Below are 24,611 nucleotides of genomic sequence, written 5' to 3' on the forward strand. Positions count from 1 at the left end.
GCTGTTCAAGCAAGTGTGCAGCTCCAGTTATTTTATCATTGCAAAGCCATTTCATATTCACATTTACATCTCTCTCGTGAGAACCCTACCATCCTTTAGGTGCATAAAAAATGTGCTCTAAAAGACACTGTCAAGGTTTTATTTTCATGTAGTTGAAAAAAAAAATCTTAAGTCTTTAAACACTTCACATCAGCCGCAATTGCATGTGATTTGGACATGAATTTGCATTTCTTATTATTTGATCTTTTTGACAGAGCACCTGTCAGAAAGTTGAGTTATGGAGAATAGCAGTAGAGACGTGCCCTACATCATAGGGAATAAGATGTGAGTCGTGCTATGGTATTATCACCTTCACCGCAGCCAGCTCGTCAGTGTCACAGAACAGATTGCCGTTGTCGTTACATGCAGCCATGGAAGTCATGTCGGGTGACAGCAAAAAGGAGCGGCAGGGTTATGTGCGATGGGGGTGAGTGCGGGGAGTTTGCGCTGCATTGTCAAAAGCTTATGGTAGTGCGGTACCCTCCAGAGAGACCAGGCCCTTCACACCAAAGTAAATATGCACATTCAAATATTCATCAATCTTTTGATCAGGGACCGAGCCGTCATTACAGGCGATAATGCAGAGGTTTAAAAGCTCTAACAACAAGGTGTTGGGAAGTAAATTGTTTAGATAATGATGATGATAATAAGGGAAAGATAGCTTTTTAATTGCTTTTTACGGAAATAAATATAGCCGCGTCTTTAGCTTCGAATTGCTCCCTAATTACTCTTCAGTATTTCATGTAATTTGAAAAATGCAGCTTTCCTCTTGACCCCTTTTAGCACCTTCTACCCTCTTGCTGTAGTTATAATGAGGAGACATGCTGTGCCTGACCTGTCATCAGCCACGTTGTGAAAACCTTCCCCACCTCCACTATCGCACATTCTCAGCCACATTAACAAACACACGCACCATGTGCCCTATCCCCCCGCCCCTCGACACCCACTCCCCCAACCCCTCTTCCCCCCTAGAGCACGAGCGCGGAGGTCACAAGGCAGGTAGCAGCAAACAAAGCCCTGCGAGGCCAGCTCCAGGAGAAGGAGGACAAGCTCCGCCAGCTGCAGGACAAGTCAGTCCTTTTCCTTTCATGTCTTTTTTTTTTCCACCGTCTCCCCCGGTTCCTCTCTTTTTGCTCTCTCTTCCCTTTCAGTTGCTGCACAGCACATCTCTTCCGTCCCCTCTTTATCCTTCCTCTTCCACCCTCCCCGTACCCCTGACTCGTATGTCCACGCACGCGGCGCCTCTCATCCGCAGTGCTTGATTCCACCGTGTGGCAGCTCTCTGCCTGCTGTTGCTGCTACTGCTGCTGCACGTTGCTCCAGCACGCTTCCCCTCCGTGAGAAAACCTCCCGTGATTATGCATGCTCTCATTAGCCAGCCGAATAAAGAAGACCCCGTAAATGACTGTTGCGCCCATACGTGGGTGTCTAGTGTGTCATGTGGTGTGGTGTTACTTATGTGAGCAGCTGATCAAAGCAGCATATTGATTGTTTGGGTGCCGCGGGAGGGACCGTTTTGGCCCATGACACTGAAACCCACACAGCATCACTCTGGCCTGTGGGCCACAATCCCTAACGAGTTACACGGTCCACCTACTGCAGCACCAGCAGCATTACATAGTCAGAAATGTACAGCTATAAAAACTATCACCCAGAGAAAGCGTCAATATTTAAAGAGTGTTGCTGAAAAAGCATCCATCATCGTTTTGCATTACGGCGTCCTCTTTGAACTGAGGAGGGGGGGGGGGGGGGACGTACAAAGGAAAACTTCACTTTCCGCCCACTTGTTTTCTGTTTCTTGTATGACGTGTCCTCTTGCTGCCACTCTCAATAATGCATCCCGGGCATGTGTACTGCTGCACACTGGGGTACTTGTTTGTATGTGCGACCAAAGCAGAGCGGATCACAGTTAGATACAGCGAGTGTACCTCAGCTCAGTTTCCACAACAGCCTCAGCGTCTTGTCACACATTCACTCGCCCCTCTGTGCACGTGCCCGCGTGCGCGCACACACACACACACACACACACACACACACACACACACACACACACACACACACACACACACGTACTTGCGATCCTCGCCATCTCATTGAGCCAACCTCTCCATTTGCCTCCATGGAGGGACCCCTTCTCAGAATGAAAGACATGTCTAGACGTCTCTGAAATATACATCTCAGCACACACACGGGGAGCGAGCCTGCTTCGCCTTAAAGAAGTGAAGGGGGAGAAAAAAGAAATGAATTTCAAAGTATACCGGCATGTCCTCAGTCAATATCCGGCACTATGGCCCTGCCTTATTTATGAAGCTGCTTCTTTCATCTTTAGCCCTGTTGTCTATCAGCCACATGAAACGTCTACCCGCACTTCATTCTTAACAACATACACAGAAATGTTCTCTCTCACTCCCCTTTACGCACGCACAGACACACACCACTGGCTGTCATCATTACAATACAGGCATGTTTGATGAACAATATTGCCAACAAGTGAGGGAAAAAAGGGAACAAACGTGTGGGTGATTGGTATAGAGCCGCTCTTTCTCTCTCTTACCACTAAAACTCATAAATAGAGATCATACGCTCCTCCGACAGAACCACAGTGTATCCTCCATTCTTTTTTATCCTCTATTCTTTTTGGGGTGCAGAAGAGGAGAACATCTAAAATAAATGTTGTCGGTCTAATTGCCATTAGCATTGGGGTGCAGGGAGCTCGCCGAGACTCTTATTGCTCCTCTCTGTCTTTAAGTAAACACCAGACAGCCATCTGAAAGGTTCAATATGGCTTTTCTCATTAATGGCCAAACCCGTGGGGTAACCAACCCCACCCCCCTCAACACCCATGACTAGACTCGCCTCTTATTTAATTTAATGTCACTCCAATAGGACAAGCTCACATTTATTTAGCCAGCCTGCCCTGAGGCAGTTATCCACCTAGGGATGCAGGGACATTTACTTACACGAAAGCATTTGCTCAAGAGTTGCATCATCTGTTTATTTAAAACACACACGCCATGATGCGTGTGGGAGCAAAGAGATCCACTACAGCTCTGAAATTTAAAAAAAAAAAAGAAAGAGAGAAAAAAAAAGAAGGCAAAAACCATTTTAATTAACTGCATCCCTATGATCTTTATTCTATTTGTTCTAATTCCCCGAGGAGTAGACAACCATGAAATGCCTCGCACTTGCCTTTTATGAAAACAGAATAAAACATACTAACATACAGAGCCCCATTTAACACAGGGCCTCAATGTAATGTGGCTGTGCAGAATACTGGAATATTAAACACGTCAACACAGGAGACTGTAGAAATAGGAAGTGACACAAGGTGCATGTTTGCAACAGTTGAAACATGAATAGCGTATGATATAATGTAAAACAATACAGAGACCTTGGCTCTCTTCAGGGAAGCACAACACACTGAAAAAAACAACATTTTTTGAGGTACATTCCCCTAATTATCAGTTTTTCCCAAGTCGAGCCTTCCTCATCTATGTGTTCTAAGCTTTTTATTAAAAAAAAGATATCAAAATATTGATTGCACCCATTTGAGTTGTCATTGTTGATTCAAAATGCTGTTTGTCATGAAAGACTCCCCAGTCACGCTTAATGTGGTGTTCCCTGCCAGAGCGCTCGCTCTAATATATGCCAAGTGGAATTACACATGCGTCCTTATCCCACCCCTCCTCCTCTTACCCAAACAACGTGCCAGTGTATTTAGCTGTCATAATAACCTGTCATGCCTAGTGCACCGCACAGGGACACACTGCCTGCTCGCTACATCCGCCTAAGTGTCTGTTCCTGTGTGTAAGTGATGCGTTCCTCGGCCTGAAAATAAGTACACCGATCAGCCAGAACATTATAACCACTTTGATGTGAAGTCGATGTCTTGTTGCCATGACCTTTGTTTATAATGTTGCAAGTCAATAATTTTTTTTAATTCAACTTCACCTAACCCAAACTTAATGTGTCGTCAGCAATGGTGTTGGACTGGTTTTTGATCCAATCACAGTTGGATGCGCTTAAAGGACAAACTGCTAATTTTACAGGGCCAGTTACACCACACCTTTAAAGATCTTGACACATTCTGTTGAGAACTGTTTAGATACCTCAGTGGCACCCCTATGGCAAAAAAAAAAGTCATTACAGTGTTGTGGCTGATCAGTGTCTGCATATAGAATAAAAAGCCTGTTGAGGATTTATGCCCGGCCTTTGTGAGTTTATTTTTATTCATGTCATCAGGACCAGCCATGCAGAGCGGGATGTGAACATGAAAAGACAGCTGGTGGAAGACTTAAAGACGAGGCTGAAGTTCCTGCAGGAGATGGAGAAAAGTTATCGCGGGCAGGTGGAAGAGCTGGAGAAGAAGGTGAACACAGTGTAACAGGTGTAGAATAGCATGCGTCACCATTTATCTCGTTAGAGGGATTGACAAAAAAAAATCAAACACTCGGCTCTTGATAAATACAAACTTTGATTCCTTTATCGTCTGACTGTTTTACTCTGTACAGGGTTCCTTTTACCGGCTTGTCTTTTGCTTCACTTCACCTTTTGCAGGTTAAGGCTTTGACAGAAGAGGCAACCAACAGGAAGGCCCTCATTGAATCACTTAAGAGAAGACTCAACGTTGCAACAACCGAGAAAAGTCAGTACGAGACCTCTTGTACAAAACTGAAGGAGGACCTGGGGAAAAAGGTAGGACATGGTCATGCTACCAAATCTGTAAAAACACCCAGCCAAAGCCCTTTTTGTTTTGGTTTTTTGGTTTTTTTTTACCATCAATACCCACTTTTGCCGTACATCAAAATGGTTTTAATCATCATTCGTGCACTAAAATACCGGAAAGGCAAGTGATGAATCCAATAAATCAACAAACCTGATTTCAAATTGTCATGCAAGATATTCAATTCAAATATTTTTTGTTCCATTTAAAACTAAATGTTGTAAAAACCAGTCTGTGCCCCAATGTTTCTTCTTGCAACATGTAACTGATGTAAGTGAATATGCTCTCCAGAAAGAAGAGCATCAAATCGCGCGTAGCTTTGCTTTGAGAAATATACTTTTGTGATGAAAGCATACTGAAAGTTTTGACGGGTTTTGCTAAAGAAAAAAAAAAGAATCCAAAAAGCAGTTTGCCGTGCTCTTAATCTGCAGTCCATCTTGTTGCCTGTAATTTTGGAAATTTTGACATTCTTCAGTTGCCCCCAATTGCATCTTGTGTCTTATAGGCCAAATGATACTCCCTTGACAGTCATGTGTTGACAGTTGTGCAATTCCACATTTGTCTCCAGGAGCAGCGCATTCATGCCTTGCAGGTCCGCATAGGAGACAGTGAGCAGGCTCTAGCTGCACTGGAGAAGACAGCCAGTGAGCGAATGGAGGGGCTGACCCAGCAGAGCTCCACTGCCTTGGACAGGCTTCAGAGGCAGTTAGGCCAGGCCTACTCTCAGCTGGAGCAGCTTCACGCTTTAATCAAGGTACTGCACTGTGGGACCATGAGGCCAATAAAGGCCATGATTCCACACTTAATCCTTGTTAATGTTGTGACCCTGCACAATGTTGTGACACGCAACTTCCCAGATGCTCACTGATGCAGCAACGGCACAGATGGCTGTGGCTGTAACTGTGATTGGGTCACTTGTCCACTTAACATTTCGTGCCCTGCATGTAGCAAACAAGGAATTCTTTTCAGTGCATCTCAAGCATGGATTTGGAATTGATTTATATAATTTAGAGTGATGGCTTTTGTCAATAGCCACATTATTCTTGACTATAAGGAGTTTTAATACCAATTGGCGTTGAACCACTACGCCCGACATCCCTTTGGGTGTGAAAAGATGCATTAATGTAATTGCTAAAATATATGCACCTGTATGTGCATTTGTGTATAACAAAAATAAATAACAGCCAGCAAGGATCCAAGGGAACGGTCCAAGACTGTAATCTTTATTCCGGCCTAATCCATCACTCCAATGTGTCTAGTGTTTGCCTGGCCAGGGCTGATAAAGACAGTCCACTGGGCCTCTTCAGCTGACACTTGCCATTCAGCGGAGGGAAGGGCTTGGCATAGATAGATTGTGGTCTCTGGCACATTCTCTATCTCACAGATAGATAACTCGCCACTCCTCAAGGTGGCACGTTGTGGCACATTGAATTTGTCGTCACAATGGACAGAAACCCGACGTGTTTTGTCTCATCGGTGTCCACAGGCACTGTGCGATGTGTTTGGCTTGCGTCACTTCCCTTCACATTTCATACGCTGCAAAGAGGACAGACATCAGATGTGACCTGTGTGCCATCTAAAAATAGGAGCTGCGTTTTTGTTTTTTTGTTTTTTTGCAAGATTATGCGTATAAACATACATGGAAATGCAGTTCATGCTCATATGACTCCTCTCCTCCATTCCCATAACCTTAGGCTGGTGGGGCCATTGTGTTGTTGTTGAGGATTCACATCATTGTTTGTCTCCCCCCTGGCTTCTGTGATTCTCTATAAGAACACCGAGCCCTTTGATTGGACTGCCTGACGTCCGGAGGAGATTTACTCTTGTCATGTATTGATCAGGACCGGAGGGCTGCACATGTGTATGTGTGTATAATTGTGTCTGTGTGTGTCTTTATGAGCTTGTGTCTTTTTTTTTTCTTCTTCTTCTTCTTCTTCTTCTTCTTCTTCTTTTCTTTGTGCCTGTATGTGCTGTGTGTGTATTTGTGTAAGATTTTTTCTTTATTGTGTGCCAACAAACCCTTTTGGCCCCTGCACACGCCCCAGGCTGTGAGCACTGCTGTTGAACTGCTAAACAGTGGCCCTGCATGATGTGACTACCACACAACACAGGCACGCACACACACACACAGACACACACACACACACACACACACACACACACACACACACACACACACACACACACACGCACGCACGCACTCACACTCACACACACGCGCGCACTCTGAAGGTGGTGCTCTTAGAAAGAATATTTTGGCTTGTGTCGTCTGCAAAGCTGCAAAGAACATGATGTTCATTTTTGAATCGAGCGTTCAGTGAGCTGCAGTGGGATATAAAGCACCCGGCATCAGTGTCACACATTTACTGAAATGTGTTTTCATTCTCAAACGTAACACAATTTTACAAGCAATAAAAATCCATAGCTGTTTTACATCAGTGGCTTCATAATATAGCACAATTAAACCATTTTCCTGCTCTTTATGTTTTTCACTTGTGCTCTGCGTCCTCGTGTGTGAAGAGGTTTAGCAGTAGCTTGTTATTAAAGAGGATATCTTTTTGCTGCTCATTTGATCCCCATCTCCATGCCCTAATCCTCACCCTGCCTAAATTGCCCCTCTGGCAATAGTGATTGTGGTACAAGTCCAGCTAAGCACTCCTAGCAAACCCACACCGCTGCAAACACGCACGCACACACGCACGCGCACGCACACACACACACACACACAAAATTACTGCCAAGAATGTATTTGTATAACCTAAGTGTCCATGTATGCAATGTGTGAATCTCCCTCCCAGCCAACGTCTCTCCCAGGGCTGAGATGAGTGATAAATTCACTCCTTAATTTCGTCGTGGATTATTTCAGGCCGGTGGTTTGGGTCAATTGAATATAACCCTCGACTAGTGATAGTGGATATCTAATAAGTCTTAAGTAAGAGAAAAGGCTATTCATTAATGAGCTGCATTTTGCTTTTGGCCCCACACAGTTCCCAGATCGCCAGACAAAAAAAGTCAAACTGTTTCCCCACAACCTCAGGAAGTACACAAGTGTTTTTATTTTTGTCTCGTCCTCTTTCAAAGTGGCCACTTGTTTTTTTATTCAAAAGGAAGGGTTGCGCTATTGTGACCTCATGTTGTTTCGTTTGTCTAAAGGTCGCTTGAGATGCAAATATGCTCCAGTAAACTTTTGATTCTGTGTTTATAAAGCAAATAGTAACGTCTATTTAAAACTATATATATAACTGATGCAAATATACAGAATGCAGAAGGAGTTATTGCTGCACTTGGATTTTTTTTCCCGAATTTTATCTCATTTTCTTCAAATTACAAATAAATCTGTATTATTAAGCTGCTAAAATCCAATGCGCAAGTAGAAAAACCAGCGTGCACCTCACGCCTCAACTCATTGCAAGTATTATACAAACATTTGTCTTTATTTCATTATTATTTTTAATTTGTGTGGGCTTCGTAAGGTATGATGCTGTTGGTTTTCTTTTGGGGTCTGTTTGTTGCAATTAGACAAATGGCAGCACACGTTATTCCAGTTGCGAGCCTCCAACCCCTCGTTCACGACTCTCCTGCGAGACGCCGCTCTCGTTCTTCAAACTGCACTTTGTGCACCCGTGTGAAATGAAGAGAACCCTTTCCGCTCAACATTGTTCATGTGTGAATAACCTTGTTATTATAACACACTTGAGGTTTTTGTATGTTTGCACTCGACTTTACGTATGTTTGTACACGCTGTATTTCCTCCTTGCTCGGCTATAATATTGTCTTGCTGTCAAACATGGTGTTTGTAATTTTACTGGATTTTTTTGTTTGTCTGTTTGTTTCTGCGCACTGCGAGTTTTCTTGCTTCTCCCTCATCTGACCATCTATTCCAAGGTCAGCTTTTCGGCAGGCTTACAGGGGAATGATACGGAAGATTATTGCCTCGATCAATAAGCTCAAAATGAAGCAAAGGGGAGTTTGCTTTATTGGCTTTCTCGTGTACAGTGGCAGTTTTAACATTTAATTGTCTCTCTGTATTTAGCGCAAACTCCCATTTAGTGCCCGACAACTGTGCCATCCCAGGCCATCCCTGTCTCGCTTCCCGTTCACGTGGGTGCCATTGAAAAAGGGCCCTTGCAGCTCAATTATTTATGCTGTTATGCTGCCCCGATGTACCGGGAGACATTTCCAAAGCAAATAAATAAATGAATGTCTGTATTTTCAATAGCCCTGCGTCTTTCTCTGATGCAGGATTCTCTGTCTGTGGAGATTTTAGCAAAACTTGGGGTGCGTTTGGTATCAAAGCTGTGTTCCCTCAGCTATCAATCGACAGAGAAACAAACCCTCAGGTCCACATTTCTACAAGGGAGCTTGAGGCGAAACCGAAGAGAATCTGACTGTGTCAAACTCAATATTCCTTCATAATGTACTAGGCCTCTCTGGCGCATGCTTGATCAATTTCATTTATTCATCTGCGAGGCAGAGCTATCCCCCTTGTTTTTTCAATACCCATTTCATCATCCTCCTCTCTTTTTTTCATTCCTTCTTCTCCACCCCCGTCAGGCCCTGGCCAGTGAAATACTTTTAGACGTTCAAGAGGTCAAGCAGCAGTTGATGAGGAGGAGGAGGTTGAAGAAAGCCGGCGCTGTAGCAGCGAAGGGCGGCCTCTCAGCCAAGTCTATGATCAAAGCCAAGTCCATCGCTGCCTCCATCCTCAATATGTCAGAGAATGATCTTGCGGACATCATGGACACTGACCAGGTAAGGCTGAGGTGCTTTGGGTCAACATTCTGTACAAATGCTAAGTTGGGAATCCATATCGGGTAAATATTACGTCCACAACAGTCGGCGTACCTATCATAGATCATCTGTGGCTTCCAATTGGAAACATCCAAAAGTTTTCCGAGTTTTCGCACAGCAATTGTGTGATAGCACTTGGGGAGACTTTTCATCAATATCAACATCTTGCTTCCAGCATCTTTCCTGTCAATCAGGACTCAATGTGATGCATTAAGGAACAGTAACTTTTTGCCTGTCCTCTGGGGGACAGGAGGTGTAGATGGGCATCGATGGAGAGAAATGAAGAGAAAGAGGAAACACGGAAAAATACAATTCTGGACTTCTTGGTTCATTTAACCTTTATCTAACACCATTTAGCCTGGCTGCAAAGCGCTGCTTGTGTTTGGCCCTTTCCTGTTGTCAGCGAGATAGATTTTGGCTAGTAAGCGAGGTGAGGCTCTGCCACACACTGAGGCCTGTCACTAGTGAGCTGGGAGCTCTCTGCGCTACAGAGAAGAATGTGCCTTTGTGTTTAAAGCAGGTGCTCTTGCTCTCGACAAGATCAAAAACCCGCCAGCAGCTTCAGCACCTGTCAGTTTGATCTAAGATTTAATATGGCACGGGTTGAGTAAGTACAACTCTGTTCTTCTTGCAGACAGCAGCCACTGACCAGAGTGAACTCAATATTGACCCAAAGCCTTAAGTTTCACACCTTATTCCAACTTTTCTCTTCAGTGGATGATCATGCCCAGCCATGTCATCAATTAGTAGCCCTTCTGTTGCAATCAATCACAAGATGAGATGGGTCCTACCAGGCCCTCACTCACACTTGAAACCAATTTGATCCTTTTGCAGTTTGACTCCACCCCAGAGTTGGCAGGGATCACTTTATTTGACAAAAAGTTCCCTTCATCAGAGCTGAAAATTCAGAGCTTAAAAATGTCTCCCTTCTCCTCTTTGTTTTCATTCTCTCTCATATTGACTGTATGAGGGCAGATACCAGGCTGCAGGAGACACCGTCTGCTGGGTGTTTTTGTGGTTGTGTTAAGTAAACCACAGCACTGAAAACAGTGTACTCATGACACAAAGCTTTTTGTCACAAATCCGCTTATGTGTTAACAAGTATTTTTCCCATCTATTGACTGCTCTGGTTTTAACTGTGATTGCTAAGGATATTTTCCCCAAGATTTGAAATCACAAATCTGATCAAGATGCTTGGATATTTTAGCCCTAAAAGGGACCAGTTTGTTTCATAGTTGCAACATTTTCCACACAGCAGCAACAACAGACTAAGATATAAGAATTCTTGAGCAGTGTGAATAGGATATTAAGCAATATTCTATTTGATGGGAATTATTTTCTTTCACTTTTGACTGTGAGTGTTGTGTGTGTATTTATGTTTTATTGGCTGCATAATGAAATGTCACTGCACTGCTCGATGCAATGACAAAGCTTTGTAATTCTTATTCTGGATATCAGAGTGATCTGGGTGGAACACTAGAGAAGCTGCCACCTGACGCTGACCCTTCTCAACACTGCATGATATTTACAGCTTGCAGACTTGTAGTATTTGACAGCCTGTGCCTCTTTCAGACTTCATAGGACTGCTCACTGTTAAGTCCCCCAGTTTGCAAAACTCCACACACACACACCTGCCCTTCCCCTGTTACTTTGAGATAGCACAAGGCCTGACATAATTTGGAGCGGTGAACACCTGGGGTTTGGGAAGAAGAGATAACACGGTGGTGCTGAGGTCTACACGACCATGCTGTTCCTCCTCTCCCACCATCATTAGCAATAACAAGGCCACCACTGTGTAAGATCTTCATACATGAGTAGCGTGGAAACTTAACATGCCTTTTAGCCCCTAGAGAGCCTCCTCAAGGTCCTTGCTGGTGTGATGCTGCACTTCTGTCCTCAAGGTGGAGACTCAGTGAGGCCACTGTTTAGATCGAGTGAAAGGCTTGACCTAAAAAACATTGAATTAAAGACTTTTCTATTTATTTACAATTCAGGATGTGAAAAATATTCTCAGACCAGTCACATGAGTTATTTTGCTGTGTGTAAATCCTTAGATAATTGCTGTTATGTTTGCAGGCAACAGAGTCACATACAGAGAATGTCGGGAACCGGGAGTGGCTGGACCACATCGACCACATACTTCAGCAGAAGGTTAGTCTCACCTGGAAAATCACACTCCAAACAAGTTTGGGACTGATAGACGATGTTTATCTGTGCATCTAACCTCACCTAATGAAACTGTTGAGACGTTTTACATGTTTTTCAGCATCAATTTTCTGGCTAAGGCCTCCAGACGTTTGCGTTTCCCCTAATAGCCGAACCACCAAATACTTTTTGGCCTGACGTTGGATTCGATCGCATTCATTGGTGAAATATTAAGTCACCAGTTTCACCCGGCTACGTTAAGCGCGTCTTGCTCCAGGCTCTGGGAATCAAGAAAGCACAGCGATGCAAAACATAAAACAAAAGAAGAGTGACTCCATCCTTGCCGTGCGGGAGTCTTTGTGTACGCAGCCACTCGTCTGTGAGTGCTCCGCTTGGAGCTTCACTCTGCCGCTGTCAGCGTCCACTCGCGGTGATGTGTGTATGATTGAGTGTGTGTGTGTGTGTGTGTGTGTGTGTGTGTGTGTGTGTGTGTGTGTGTGTGTGTGTGTGTGTGTGTGTGTGTGTGTGTGTGTGTGTGTGTGTGTGTGTGTGTGTGTGCGCGCGCGCGCGCCTTGTCTGTGTTCTTGTCAGCGGCTGCCGCAGGCACTCATGCGTCGCCTCCGCACCGCGACACACACCAGACACTGTTCTCTTGTTCCCCAGATCTTCTCCTGACCTTTCCACCTCACTCTCCCCCTCCCACACTAGCGCGCGCACACACGCACACGCGCACGCACACACACACACACACACAACACACCACACGGCAGAATCCATGTTTTTCCCTTCTAGCTGGACAGCTCTCAGTCCCTGCTCTGTCTCTCCGCCATCCTCCCCTGTCCTGTATTCCTCTCTTTATCTCCCTCCCTCCCTCCCTCCCTCCTTCTCTCTCTCTCTGGCTCAGACCCCGAGGCAGCTTGTTAGTGGGGAACTAAATATTGATTTGGCGGGCCTGTCGATGCCAGGAGAATGAGGTAGTGTCCACCAGAGACCTCGGCACCGGCAGCCTGCTATCGACGTTTTCCGTGGGCAGAACGGGAGGAGGGGGGGTCGGGGGCTTGCGGGGTGGTGGGGGGGGGCTGCTAGTGTGTTGATAGGAGGAGGTGGAGAGCGGGCGTATGACAAGGCTGAGACTTGCCCCTAGGTCCCTGCGGGGACCACTGGGACCTCCGCCATCATCCCCCCTCTCACTGCTGCAGGTTTTTTCTCTCTCTCTGCGCTCTCTCTCTTCCCTTTCAAGTCCGTCTTGTACTGTTTTTTGTTTGTTTATTTATTTATTTTTATCTTTTCTTGTCTGTCTCACTGTCTCCCCTTGTCGAGGTTTAAAACACACACTCATCACGTCCACAGGACACCAGATGCGTCTCAGCCTGTTTCATTTTTTTATCCTTTTTTTTTTCTATCTCTGAATGCCAAACTAAAACAGTGCAAGGCTCTGAAACATCTGCCGTTATGCAAAGACGCCTTAATTTTTCTTCATTGTTAGTGCATTAGCAACTGGCCCCCGTAGAGGGAATGAACCTTGTTCTTAACTGGAGGGGGGGACTCCTGCGCCACACTCTTGCTGTCACAGCTTATGAAAGACTTACCAAGCAGAACATCTGTGAAGTGGAGCGGCCCGGTCTGTCACCCTGCCCGTGACACTAATAACACACTCCCCTAATAGTGATATGATCTAACTCCACCGAGCTGCGTGCGTGTGCGTCTGTGCACACACTCGCACACGTGCACGCTTATTCATAATAAAAAAAAAAGAAAAGACACAGAGACTGAAATAGATGGTGCACAGGGAAAGATGAGAGCTTGTTCCATGTCCTTAACAGGCGGCCTGTCACTGGAGGAGGAAGAGGATGAACTGTGTGTGTGTGGGTGCGTCTGTGTGTGTGTATGTATGCGCACGCGCTTTCTCGCGACAGCCTCATCTTGTCACTGTCAGCTCCTAATGGAGCTGCCAGTGGGACAGCACTTTATTATCTCAGTGGCCCTGTCAATAGCAAACCCATCACTCACTCTGCGTCCAAGTGCACGGTGCGAAGGAGCTCGCAAGTGTCTCAGTCTGTGTGTGCATGTGTAGGGGCCCATTGTTCGCCATCACTGTCACGCTCTGCCACGCGTCAACATAACAAGCAGCGTTGGACGCCTGTTTCGCCGGTGTCGAGTCGGGGGCACCGGGACGGCGAAGGCCTTGAGTTACGGCCGCCTTCACACTTGGAGGAAGTGGCACACATTTGCGGCCCCCCCGCCCCCCCTGCGCCCCGCCGAACCCCTCATGTCCACTCAAAACCAAATGAAACATTGCATTCATTTCCTCGTCTCTCTCCTCCACTGGCGAGTTAATGAAATCAAACCCTATGCCTCTCAGTGGAGAGCCACCATAAGCGGCGCCCCGTAGACGGGGTCCGGGGGACGGCGCTATCTAATAATCATGAGCAGGCCAGGGGGTGTAGTGTATGGCTCCACTGCAACCCACCATGAATAAGGCCAGCGGAGAAGATGGACCGTCCACGTGGGCCATGGGGTCCAGGCACCGACCCGAGGAAGCATTGATTTAATTGCCTTTGGTTTATTTGTGGAGTCCTAATTATTGACTGGAGGTAGAATTTAATGGGCCAAGTCTTTATGAAGACAGGGAAATGACTGGCTTCTGCTGCCGGCCAGTAATGAACCGAAGGAGCGTGTGCACGCAGGTGTGTTTACAAATGCATGCACGTACACACGCGCTCCCCCCAGATCATTTTTCACACTAATTTTGCGCGCGCGCACTCTCATCTCGGGCCTCATGACAGCATAAGAACATTTAAAAAGTCATTGACTCTGTTGATTTCTTTATGAGAGGACAATGGTTTGGTTTACTGGTATGGGGTGGCGCTGCGGGCCCGCTAATATTTACCGCGCAATCACACCCAAGGGAGACGTGCAGGCATCACTTCTTATCAGCCTCCGAACTGTAACAAGCAGGTGAGCGTTGCATTAAGACAGTAGTAGAGACGGGCTCAGTCGGTCGGCGTGGACTGGACTTGTTATAAAACATCAGAGGCATTTATGAGCGAAGCACGCAGCTGAAATCATTTCTGCAATTTCAGACCCTTATCGAACTTTGGGGAGGGGCCCCTGTAGCTCATTGCTACACTGTTAAATGGCTTCATTTGTCTCAAGTTTAATAACTCACTGTTCACACAACTCCTTGTCATAACTTCTGGCTGTATTATCGCTACTGCGTGGCTGATGTTTGTTTTTGTTTTTTTTAAGCATATCAAACACTCATTGTTTTCCAAGTTTTTCTCGTTTCCTTTTGTTGCCGACACTCACCGGCGTGTTGTGTTGGTTTAGTGTGGCTCATTATGCTCCCATAATGACAAAGAACAGCCCTGAGTCCCCACGCTTCTCTCCAAAGTAAAGTGACTCTAATTAAGCCTCGTTTAATGATTGCGCTAATTAAATCAGTGACTCTTTTTCTGTCTCTGCATGGGTGTTTGTATGCGTGTGGAAGGGACTCCATTAGAGCCTTTGTACTGTAAATATGTCACTGGAACAGTGGCGGGGGCGAGGAAGGGGGGCCACCCAGGGGGGTGCTGGCGTTCAGAGCTCTTGTTGATAGTTGTGCACGTTATGACTTTGGTTTAGTTTGCATTAAACACAGATAAGCAGCTGTGGAGTTGTCCCCTTTGCCATTAAAGCTCCATGGAAGATTTGGCCTCACCTGGTAGGTGGCTGAATAACCAACTGAGTGGATCCCGGTCAAAAGGCCAGCAGGATTATTGTATTATTATTTTAAAGGTCCAGTGTGTAAATTTTGCCTTAATTTAGGATTTTTATATTGGTAAAAGCTTAACACGCAGCCCATAAATGCATCAATGAATGTGTACTATCAGAGTACAATAAAAGTCATTTGCTTTTCCTACCCTTGGAACAGTATTTATATGTATATAAGAATATACACATAGCAAAGGTCTTGCTCCCAGTTAGCTGCCAGCTTGCACCGCCATTTTTCTAAACCAATCCAGCCCATCTGATAGACACCAATGAAAAAGAAGGTGGACGAGGTATCCAGGTTTGTGCTCGCAGGCCACCGTAGTTCACTGGTAAGCTCGGGAAAGGAAAGGTACAGAGCAGGCCTCCATAGTCCAAGATGGCGGCCCATTCATTTGAATGAAGTTGCTCACCCTGTGCATGTGCGGAAAAAGTTTCTGACTTCCGCATTAATGGGTCCAGAGAGCATGCACAGTGGTGTCACTTCCCATCATGCCTCTGTAACTCACATGATCTATTTGTCCAATCAGAACGATTCTGGACAACGTCACTTATAGACACGTCAGGACGCAGCCAATCAGAACAAGCTGAGACACAGCAGCACGTACGACGTTGTGACATCACGCTGGGAATAAACTCTTTTCTGGTGATTTTCTGAGCTTTATCATTTTTAAAAGTCCATAACTGAAGAATCTACAATATAAAGATTTTCTATGTATCACATTTCAGGTCACTGTCGTCCTGTCAGCCGTTTTAAAAGCATTTATTTTTGTATTGCAGTCTATGGGAAAAATGCTTTTTGGGCCCATGGGATTTTTTTGTTGCAGTACCTCGAGTGGCCACTGGGAAAAATTGTCACGCCGCAATATTGCCAGTCTGGTATCCAGTTCTTATAATACATCCATGGTACGGAGTCCCTCAGGGGACTTCAGTGAAAGAGCACTGCAATCTAAAGTGTAACCACTTGATGTTGCTGTTTCTTCTTAAAAATCTCCAAATATTCAACACTTAACCTTTAAGTCATAGTTATTATATAAGTTTAAAGTTCTTCTTTCATGTCTTTTGTCTTTGCATTTTAGACTTGAAACAGACATGAAATGCAGACACCTCCTCCAAGTAAACAGTAACTTTAATGGGACAATTGTGTACAAATTGTGTCCAGTAGTTTAACAGTGACAGGTTGTTGCAGCCACAGCTAATTCTTCTGACCGTTAGTACGTCACAGTACATTAGCTCAGTCAGTGGGCTCTGGTGTTAATCATCAGGGTGTGTGCTCCCGATAGCTGGCTCTTACCGAAAGGTTGCATCTCTTTTGTATGGATATCACCTTTCTATATTTAGACCCGGTTCGGGGGCCTGAATCACCTCCTTTTCACACCTAATGAGTAGGAACCTGAAACAAAGACCCGGTGCCTTCCTGTGTTTAATCTAGGGCGTATTTAGGTCAGATCCCTAACAAATGCACGTTGCACACTGAAATGATGTTCCCAAACAACGTATCAAGAAAAGGAGAGATTTTTAATTACAGTATTTGTGGCCCCAAGTGTCCAATTCCCTTTCATATCAGTCTCCAGTGGCCTGAAGGCAAGAAGAGAGAGGGATCTGCTCCGCTGCAGGAGCAGGTAATTACGAAGGAGAGCGAGAGAATAGGCTTGTCGGTGATTTTCTTACCTGAGCCCCTCTTTGTAAATGTGACATATTCATTATCGGAGATAATCAAATGCAAGAATTTTTTAGCGAGGTGCCTTTGTGCGTGAGCTTCTTTTTTTTTTTTTATCTACTTATCATGCTGTTGTTGTTGTTATTCCCCCGTTTGATAAATTTGATTTTCAAACAAAAGTGTGAAGATCAAAGATCAGAGAGCTGTTTTCCTCCTCTGTGATAAAACTACTGTACATACTTCTCTCTTACCTTGAATAGTGGCCTAGATAGTAGACTGCTCACCAGCCAGGGACAGAAATTAGAAGCAGGTAATCCTTCATCGCTGAAAACACTACTGTCGTAGTAGAACTCTGCAAAACTCTCCTGCTCTTTGCCATATGTGAGACAAGTTATACCTCTCCGACCCCACGACCTTCCAAAAATCAACAAGAACTTCTGCTGGTCCGTTAAGTTTCTTAAATTTCCAAGTCTACAGTGCACTTTTATATTGTGGTTAAAACTGCACGATGTACTAGAGGTGGCCACCGGGTGTTGTACCGATATCTAGTTGCACAAACTCTAAACATACAAAGTTTAAAATGACAATTGTGCTGGGAAATTTGTATGTTTTCCTCATTCTGTCAAAGGAGCTGGTAGAACTCAGTCTGAACTCGTGGAGGACATTCTGTCGAGATTGAATGATCGTGTTTTATGAGTGGTTTTTTTTTTCCACTTGTCTTTTTTTTGTCAGTCTATCCTGATGACATGACCAAATATACAAACGGACATCTGATATGATCTGAAAGAGTTCCGATGAAAACAACAGTTTCAACTTTTGAATGGATTTTAGAATATGCACACTTTTTTCATGGAGCAAGGCGAGACCGCTGCTTCTTAGCAGAATTATCCCCTTTTATTCAACATCATAATGATCTGGTTTTAAGACTAAGATCCACATTGTCGGTTTCAATGAACCAATTAACTAGTAACATCCACCAAAGCATACTTGTCATTCGTGGCATGACTAATGAGTTGGTTATCTGGTAAATTGGGAAAATAAAAACCTTTAGATAAAGTTGCATTTATGTCCCCTATTCAGGCTGTCTAGTTCTTGACAGTCAGCCGCCTGACACAGTCTCTGACATTCAGCCGCCCACAAATTGGGCCCTTGAAAATAATTGTGATAACTCGGTTCGAGGGACAAGACAAAAGAGCTGGGAATGATCGATCCTTTAAGATATTTTAAAAAATGAAGTGGGCGTGTGTGTGATGCCACTGCTAGACAATGGTCACTTGAGTGCTGCAACTTTGAGCTGCTCCTTGCCTAGAGGTGTGCCCCAGGCTGTGGAATAGCAATGTCATTTAATTGGCTTATAAAAACACTTTTCTGCTTGCAGCCCCTGTCTTTGTCCACACACACACACATGCTCACCTGCTCTCGTTCTCTCTCTCACACACACACACACACACGCACGCACGCACGCACGCACACACACACACAAACACTTGTCAGTGTCAGTGGCTTTACATGTCAGTTCACTTTTGAAACATGTTCATGAAATCATACCTAGACAAAGGTCTTCTCTGCGGGGCCTGTTGAATAGTAATGGGTGCGAGTTAGCATGACTTAATGCAACAGTCGCTTCTTTAGTGTTGCCAAAGGGGACAGGGCCCCTCGCAAAAATAACGCTTGTGTTGCCGCTGCGCTGGCTGGCGCAGCCAAAGGGGACAGGGGCCCGGCTAAATCAACTGTAGCATAATATTAGTGCCCATTGCTAACACAGCCTGAAGCAGCCCAGGGGAGCCGGTAGAGCAGCTGCATCATAGCTATCCTCCAACCATCCTAAGGGGTTATCAGTTCCCAGCAAATGCGGCAGGTAGATAAAAGGCTACCATAGTTTATGCCTGTCCTGTCCGTAAGCCGGCCAGTGAGAGTTTTTGTGTTTTGCTCCCGACAAAAAATCTGAGCTGGATTTTCCCTCTTTTTTTTTTGTTTTTTTTACAGAAAGACAATCTGCTACGTTTGTGCTGAGAATATTAGCTCCAGTCGAGGCATGACTGCTGACTGTGATCATATAACGGATGCGTTTAAATGTTGTGAGTCATCTGAGAGGGGTCAGCACGGCGGTCATTGCCTCGCAGAGAGACGTGGCCAGTTTGATTCCGGCCTTGGAGTGGAGTTTGCACGTTCTCCCTGTGGAGACGCACTCGCTAGGCTACCTGGCAACCCAAACTCATCCATACGAATTGAATGTGAGAATGAATGGTCCCTCAATGTTTTGGGTGATGAACTGGCTAGATGAACTAGCCCAGGGTGTACAACCACCTTGGTCACATCATTGCTCCATCGGGCTCCAGGATCAACATAACATAACCCAGCAGCCAGCGATAGAGGATGGACGGACCAATGTGGACCAACTTGTGATGCAGTGATTAAGATGCTGAGCAGCCACATAAACAACCCTGCTGCAAGTGTTGTCCTCTCTGGGATCCAGTCTCCAAGGGGCCAGCAACCCACCAGCCACGCCAGGCAGAATTTCTCCTGCATTATTATTATTTTTTTTTTTATCATTTTATCCTGACAGTGTTTACCTGTGTGGCGTTGTTTACCCATATTCCTCCATCAGTGCTTTTAATGATCCCATCTCCCTCTACGCCGTTCCACTGAGCCGCGTGTTGTGGCTTTATCTCTATTTTGGAGGGTTTGTTTGCATAGTTAGTGGCTCTGTGTGCAATTAGCTGATTAGGAAAATCGTGTGTTTGTTGTGCGAATGTGTGCGAGACAGGAGAGGGAACGATCCCGGGAGTGCGGAGGAAGATGTCTCAGCAGTTGCTTCGGTGAAGCGGTCCTCTTGAGGAAAAGCGCCGCGTGTTTGATGCAGCCAGTGTTGCTGGAACTGACTTCCTGCTCCACACACACACACGCATACACACACGCACACGCGCGGACTTCCTGACACATGGGGCCTTGTGTTCTCGCTAGTGGTACCTTTTAATGAAGAGGAGAGGAGTGTCAGGAGGCCAGGGGTGGGGCTGCAAAGGGTTTTTCTCTTTTTTGGGTGTTGAGTTTCTGAGGTACTCACTCTCCAGGCGCATTGGAAATTGATAAGATGTTAGTTTAAAATCACATTACAGTCCTCAAAAACATGTCAGCCGCAGACCTAATTCCAGTGTATGTTGCGAGTTCGCTTTAATCACTTCAAAGCATCGCAGTGCCTTGTATTCCCAGATGCAGATTTCATTCGGCGGAGTTTGTTGCCACACTCAAGGCGCGCGTCAGCCTGTTTCTCTGCAAGGTTCAATATCGAGTGCTTTCACGTTCTCTTTCAAGATAGAAAAAGGCGGTTTAAATATATATATATATATTTTTTTTTTAAATATATATATACACACACATACATATAAATATATATATATATATATACATTATACACACACATATATACATATATATATATATATTTATATATATATATATACATATATACATGTGTGTATATATATATGTGTGTGTATATACATATATATATACACACATATATATATATATATGTATATATATATATATATATATACATATATATATATATATATATATATATATATAGTCACTCTTTCCAACTCTGTCAATTTCTTATTGCGTGCCTTGCGACTCAAGAGCACGCTTGTTATCCAATCCAGTAAAGGGCCGCTCTTATGGAGGTTAATATTTATGGCTGTTATGCCCCCTTTGATCAGGCCCCCTAATGACCGCAGCATCCTTGTTTCCATCCCGGAGGGTGGTGAAAAGAATTCTTGACCGGGGCTTGAAACGGACGGCTGTCCACCGTCAGTTATTTATTTGTTTGTTTATTGTTGTGCAGCCAAGTACGCACCCACAGCAATGTCCTTCAGGTGTGACGTTAATCCTAATCCACCACGATTAAGCGGGACATTGGTTCTCACCGTCTGGCGTTCCAGTAAATAAAACAATGCTGTAAATGTCCCGAGCGATGCTGTGCAGTGTTTTAATGATGCCTTAAGGCTCACAGTGATCAAGCTAAGCCTCTCGGGGGGAAAGTGCGCCGTGTCTTTAACCCTGCCCAAAAGAAAGGTCGCCACTTTCCTGCGCTACGAAAATGCACCTTAAGGTCCACCTCATGCTCAGTGAAAGAGTTGCTACCTCTGATGTCTGTGTTACTGAAGCCTTTGCAGTCATACGTTTGCACATTTTATATCTTCTGTTTTCTTGTGATAGTGACTTGGACTTGTATCTTAAATCATTTGTCATATTTCAGGAAAACTATATTTGTTAAATATGTATTTTTTCTATGGATAACATTATTGTTTGGTGTTTAGGCATCTAAAATGTGCCAAAAAATATCATCTATAGTTACCTGGTGTCCAATTCTGATGATGTGGGAATTTTAGCCAGGGTTTCCTGGTCTTAGCCTACAGTAGTGTGGCCTTCCACTGCTGCAGCCCATCAGCTTTTAGTTATGTTTTTGTGTTCAGCACTGATTGTCAAGTGTATGAGTTACTTACTTCATGACATCTCCAAGCACAGTTCACTCTCTTCTGTCCTCAAACAGCTTTGAGGCATTTTGGCAGCTTGTCGCTCAGGGCATTCTCTTAAAAATAAAAAAAGTAAAAACAATAGATATGGATGTTTATTTGTGCCATACGCACTGATTTGCTGCCACATGATTGACTGGTCATGTCATTGTGTAGGTGTGCCAGATGAAGTGGGTGGTAAGTTTGAGTTTTACAGAAATCGCCCAAAGCAGACGGGCAGGTGAGCTGTAGTTACCCTCTTACATAATGGAGCAGAGTAGACGGCATAATGTGAGAAAAAGATTCCTTCCTCTTTTTTTTCACCGCCTGCCCTGCACATCCTGCACTCCTTGTGCTGCATGAGCCGTTCACAGCACTCACAAGTCGCCAGCAATATGACACCCAAAAAATGGACTTGTAAACCTCAGAGTCTGTATTTTACCAAAGATCTTTTTAATGATTTGGTAACATTTTATTTAAAATGATGAAAATACAAGGTCCAGCCACTGCAATTATCTGCTGCTGTAATATGAGGGGAGTCATTTGCACACCGTCCATGAACATGAGCCTGTGAAAACAACATGAACAAAGACCTCGATCTTAAAAAAGAGAGAGAAAAGTAAAACTGCAGTCGGAATGTACATTAAACCCTATTCTGCTATCAGACCTCCGGAACGGCTGTGTTTCAGATCCGTTTGTCACTGTGCCGCTAAATAGGCCTGAAAGACGGAACATTCAACACAAACGGTTCCCCGCGCGCTTATAAATATCGTGTCAAGTATCAATGATCGTTTTTTTTTGTTTTTTTCAAAAGATTCGCGCATTTGTGTGTTTTGCTCATTTCCTCTAACCCGCCGCCCGCGCACCCTTTCTCCACCCTCTCCCTCCCCTGCAGATCCCCTCTGCCGGCCAGCTAATGGGGGCTCTGCGCGTGAAGATGAAGGAGAGGAAAGTGCTGACAGAAGAGCTGGCCACGCTTGTAACACCAGTCAGCGAAAAAGCTTGACTCCCTGGGCTGAGGCTGGGAAAACTGTCATCCTCTTCTTTTTCTCCCACCCCACCCCCCACACCCACCACCCCAACCCACCCCTCCCTCCTTCCTTCCCTCCATCCCTCGCTCCCTCCCCGGTTCCTGCTCAGTGGGAGCTGGACTGAGCCAAGCTGAGCCAGGCCAGCAGAACCAATATTTGTGAGAAAAAGCGCTGCCGACTCACTCTGGGCCACTGGCTCAAACGCAGCAGCCCGGCTTTTGTAAATGAGCCCTCGACATCTGTGTTAGCGCTCAGCGCACTGGTGTCTCGCCGACAGGGCCCGTTAGCGCCAAGCTAATTTACAAGTTACCAGCGTAGCCGCTCGCGACGCAGACCTGGGCTGATGAGGCGAATGCTTACACTAATGTTTTAAGTCAGACCTTTTTTCTTTTTTTTTTTTTTTTTCCGGGGGGGGTTCTTCTTTTCTTTTCTTTTTTTTACATCCCTAATTTATTTGGCACCTGAAGGACCTGAGGGTGCAGGGACTTGACCTGGCAGTGCCAAGTCGACACTTTGAGAAGTGGAGAGTGCAGAACAGAGCAGAATAAACTCTAAGAGGGAGGAGGAGGCCATTAATCAGACTCTGTTCATTGGAACTCCATCCACTGACTGGAAAACCCTAAAAATCAGTTTCCAAATGCACCGCTGGTAAAGCAAGCCTTTCTTTTTTTTTTCTTTTGCAGTGCGGAATATGTTACATAATTCAATAGGTAGATATAATTAGTCATAAAATCTGTCTTTATTTGCCCAATGTTGTGTTTGTAAAAAATAAAAGAAAAATCCTATTCATGCATTCCTCTCCTCGTGGCTCCATCCAGGCAGTTCAAAGGACTGCCAGCGTGCGGGGGTGACCGCGGCTGTTCCGGCGGACGGCGGGGTTCTCGCGGCCCTCCCGTGATTGACAGCCCCGACCGTGGGCCCGGGTCCCGTCCGTAACAAGTGACCCCTGCTGTGGACATCATTAGCGAGGGTCCGCGCGGACACGCGGCACCGAGGTGTATCAGAGGAGCGCCTCCATCCTTGACACGGCTACCTCCAACCCCTTTTATCTCCTTCCTCTACCTCTCTTATTATACGTTTTGAATATTAAACGGTGATCCTGGTCTCCTCTGTCCTTGAGTTGGCATCCCACACAGGAGACCACACACTCCTCCCTTTAAGTCGTCTCTCTCTCTCTCTCTCTCTCTCTCTCTGTCTCTCTCTCTCTCACTCTCTCACTCTCTCTCATTTTTTGCCTTTTTTTGGTACCGTTTGTTGTCCTCACCACTTCCCCGCTCTCTTTTTTCATTATGTATAATTAACAATGGTGTGAAGAATCCTCCATTCAGGAATTAAAAAGGAATAATTCCACTTTTTAATCCCCCCCTCCCTCAAATATATGCTAATGATGTCGTTTTCCTTTATCTTTTTATAATAAAGGATTAGGCCAGGACTGTCTCTCGCTGCAACTCGGGGACCAATTTAGCTGGGAATCCAGGAGAGACAAACCCTTGTGGTTAATTACCATTCATTAACATAGTTTGCATCTTTTCCTTCTTCTCCAATACCCAGGAGCCAGCTATTGTCAATATTTGTCCCATATAAATTTCTGCTTTTTTTTCTCTCTCCCCCCTCTCCCAGTCACTGTCCTCCAGCGTAATGCACTTAATGACAAACATTAATAACTCAGAGAAATCCGGCGGCGCGCTGGGTATAGACTGAGCAAGAGCTTCAGTGCCACACAAATTATGGCGGACCCAACCTCCCCCCAAACCCCCGACCCCCGGCTGTCTGACTGTCTCTATTTCTCCCTCTGTCTCCCTTTTAGCGCGTAATGCATAGTCAACATGTTTGCTCGCCGAGACCCCGGCCTCGGCTGACACACTGCTGCTATTTCTGTGACATATTCAAATTCGGGGCCCCCTCAGCCTGTACTCCCGGGGGTTTAATTAACCTGGCCTTGCCTCCGACGCTCCCTC

The 24,611-nt window shown here is 45.2% G+C and overlaps 1 protein-coding gene across 3 annotated transcripts in view; it reads left to right on the forward strand.

Annotated features, from left to right (window-relative positions):
• Positions 1-23,811, forward strand: part of cntln (centlein, centrosomal protein) — a 74,201-nt gene extending 50,390 nt beyond the window's left edge. The window contains exons 21-28 of one of the 3 annotated variants that reach the window (XR_012927401.1): positions 1,012-1,109; positions 4,282-4,408; positions 4,597-4,734; positions 5,331-5,516; positions 9,317-9,514; positions 11,630-11,704; positions 22,518-23,301; positions 23,472-23,811. Coding sequence is in view for 2 of the 3 variants with exons in the window: in XM_076032324.1 (XP_075888439.1) it covers positions 1,012-1,109; positions 4,282-4,408; positions 4,597-4,734; positions 5,331-5,516; positions 9,317-9,514; positions 11,630-11,704; positions 22,518-22,628 (933 nt within the window). In the remaining variant the exon portion in view is untranslated. Of the gene's footprint in view, positions 1-408; positions 467-1,011; positions 1,110-4,281; positions 4,409-4,596; positions 4,735-5,330; positions 5,517-9,316; positions 9,515-11,629; positions 11,705-22,517; positions 23,447-23,471 lie in introns of those variants that run through there. The other 2 variants (XM_076032324.1, XM_076032333.1) reach the window with 2 other exon arrangements.
• Positions 23,812-24,611: the final 800 nt, after the last annotated feature.

This window comes from Nelusetta ayraudi, unplaced genomic scaffold (genome assembly GCF_046127955.1).
Source record: "Nelusetta ayraudi isolate G7.1 ecotype Tasmania unplaced genomic scaffold, CSIRO-AGI_Nayr_v1 ptg000004l, whole genome shotgun sequence".
Taxonomy (NCBI): Eukaryota; Metazoa; Chordata; class Actinopteri; order Tetraodontiformes; family Monacanthidae; genus Nelusetta; species Nelusetta ayraudi.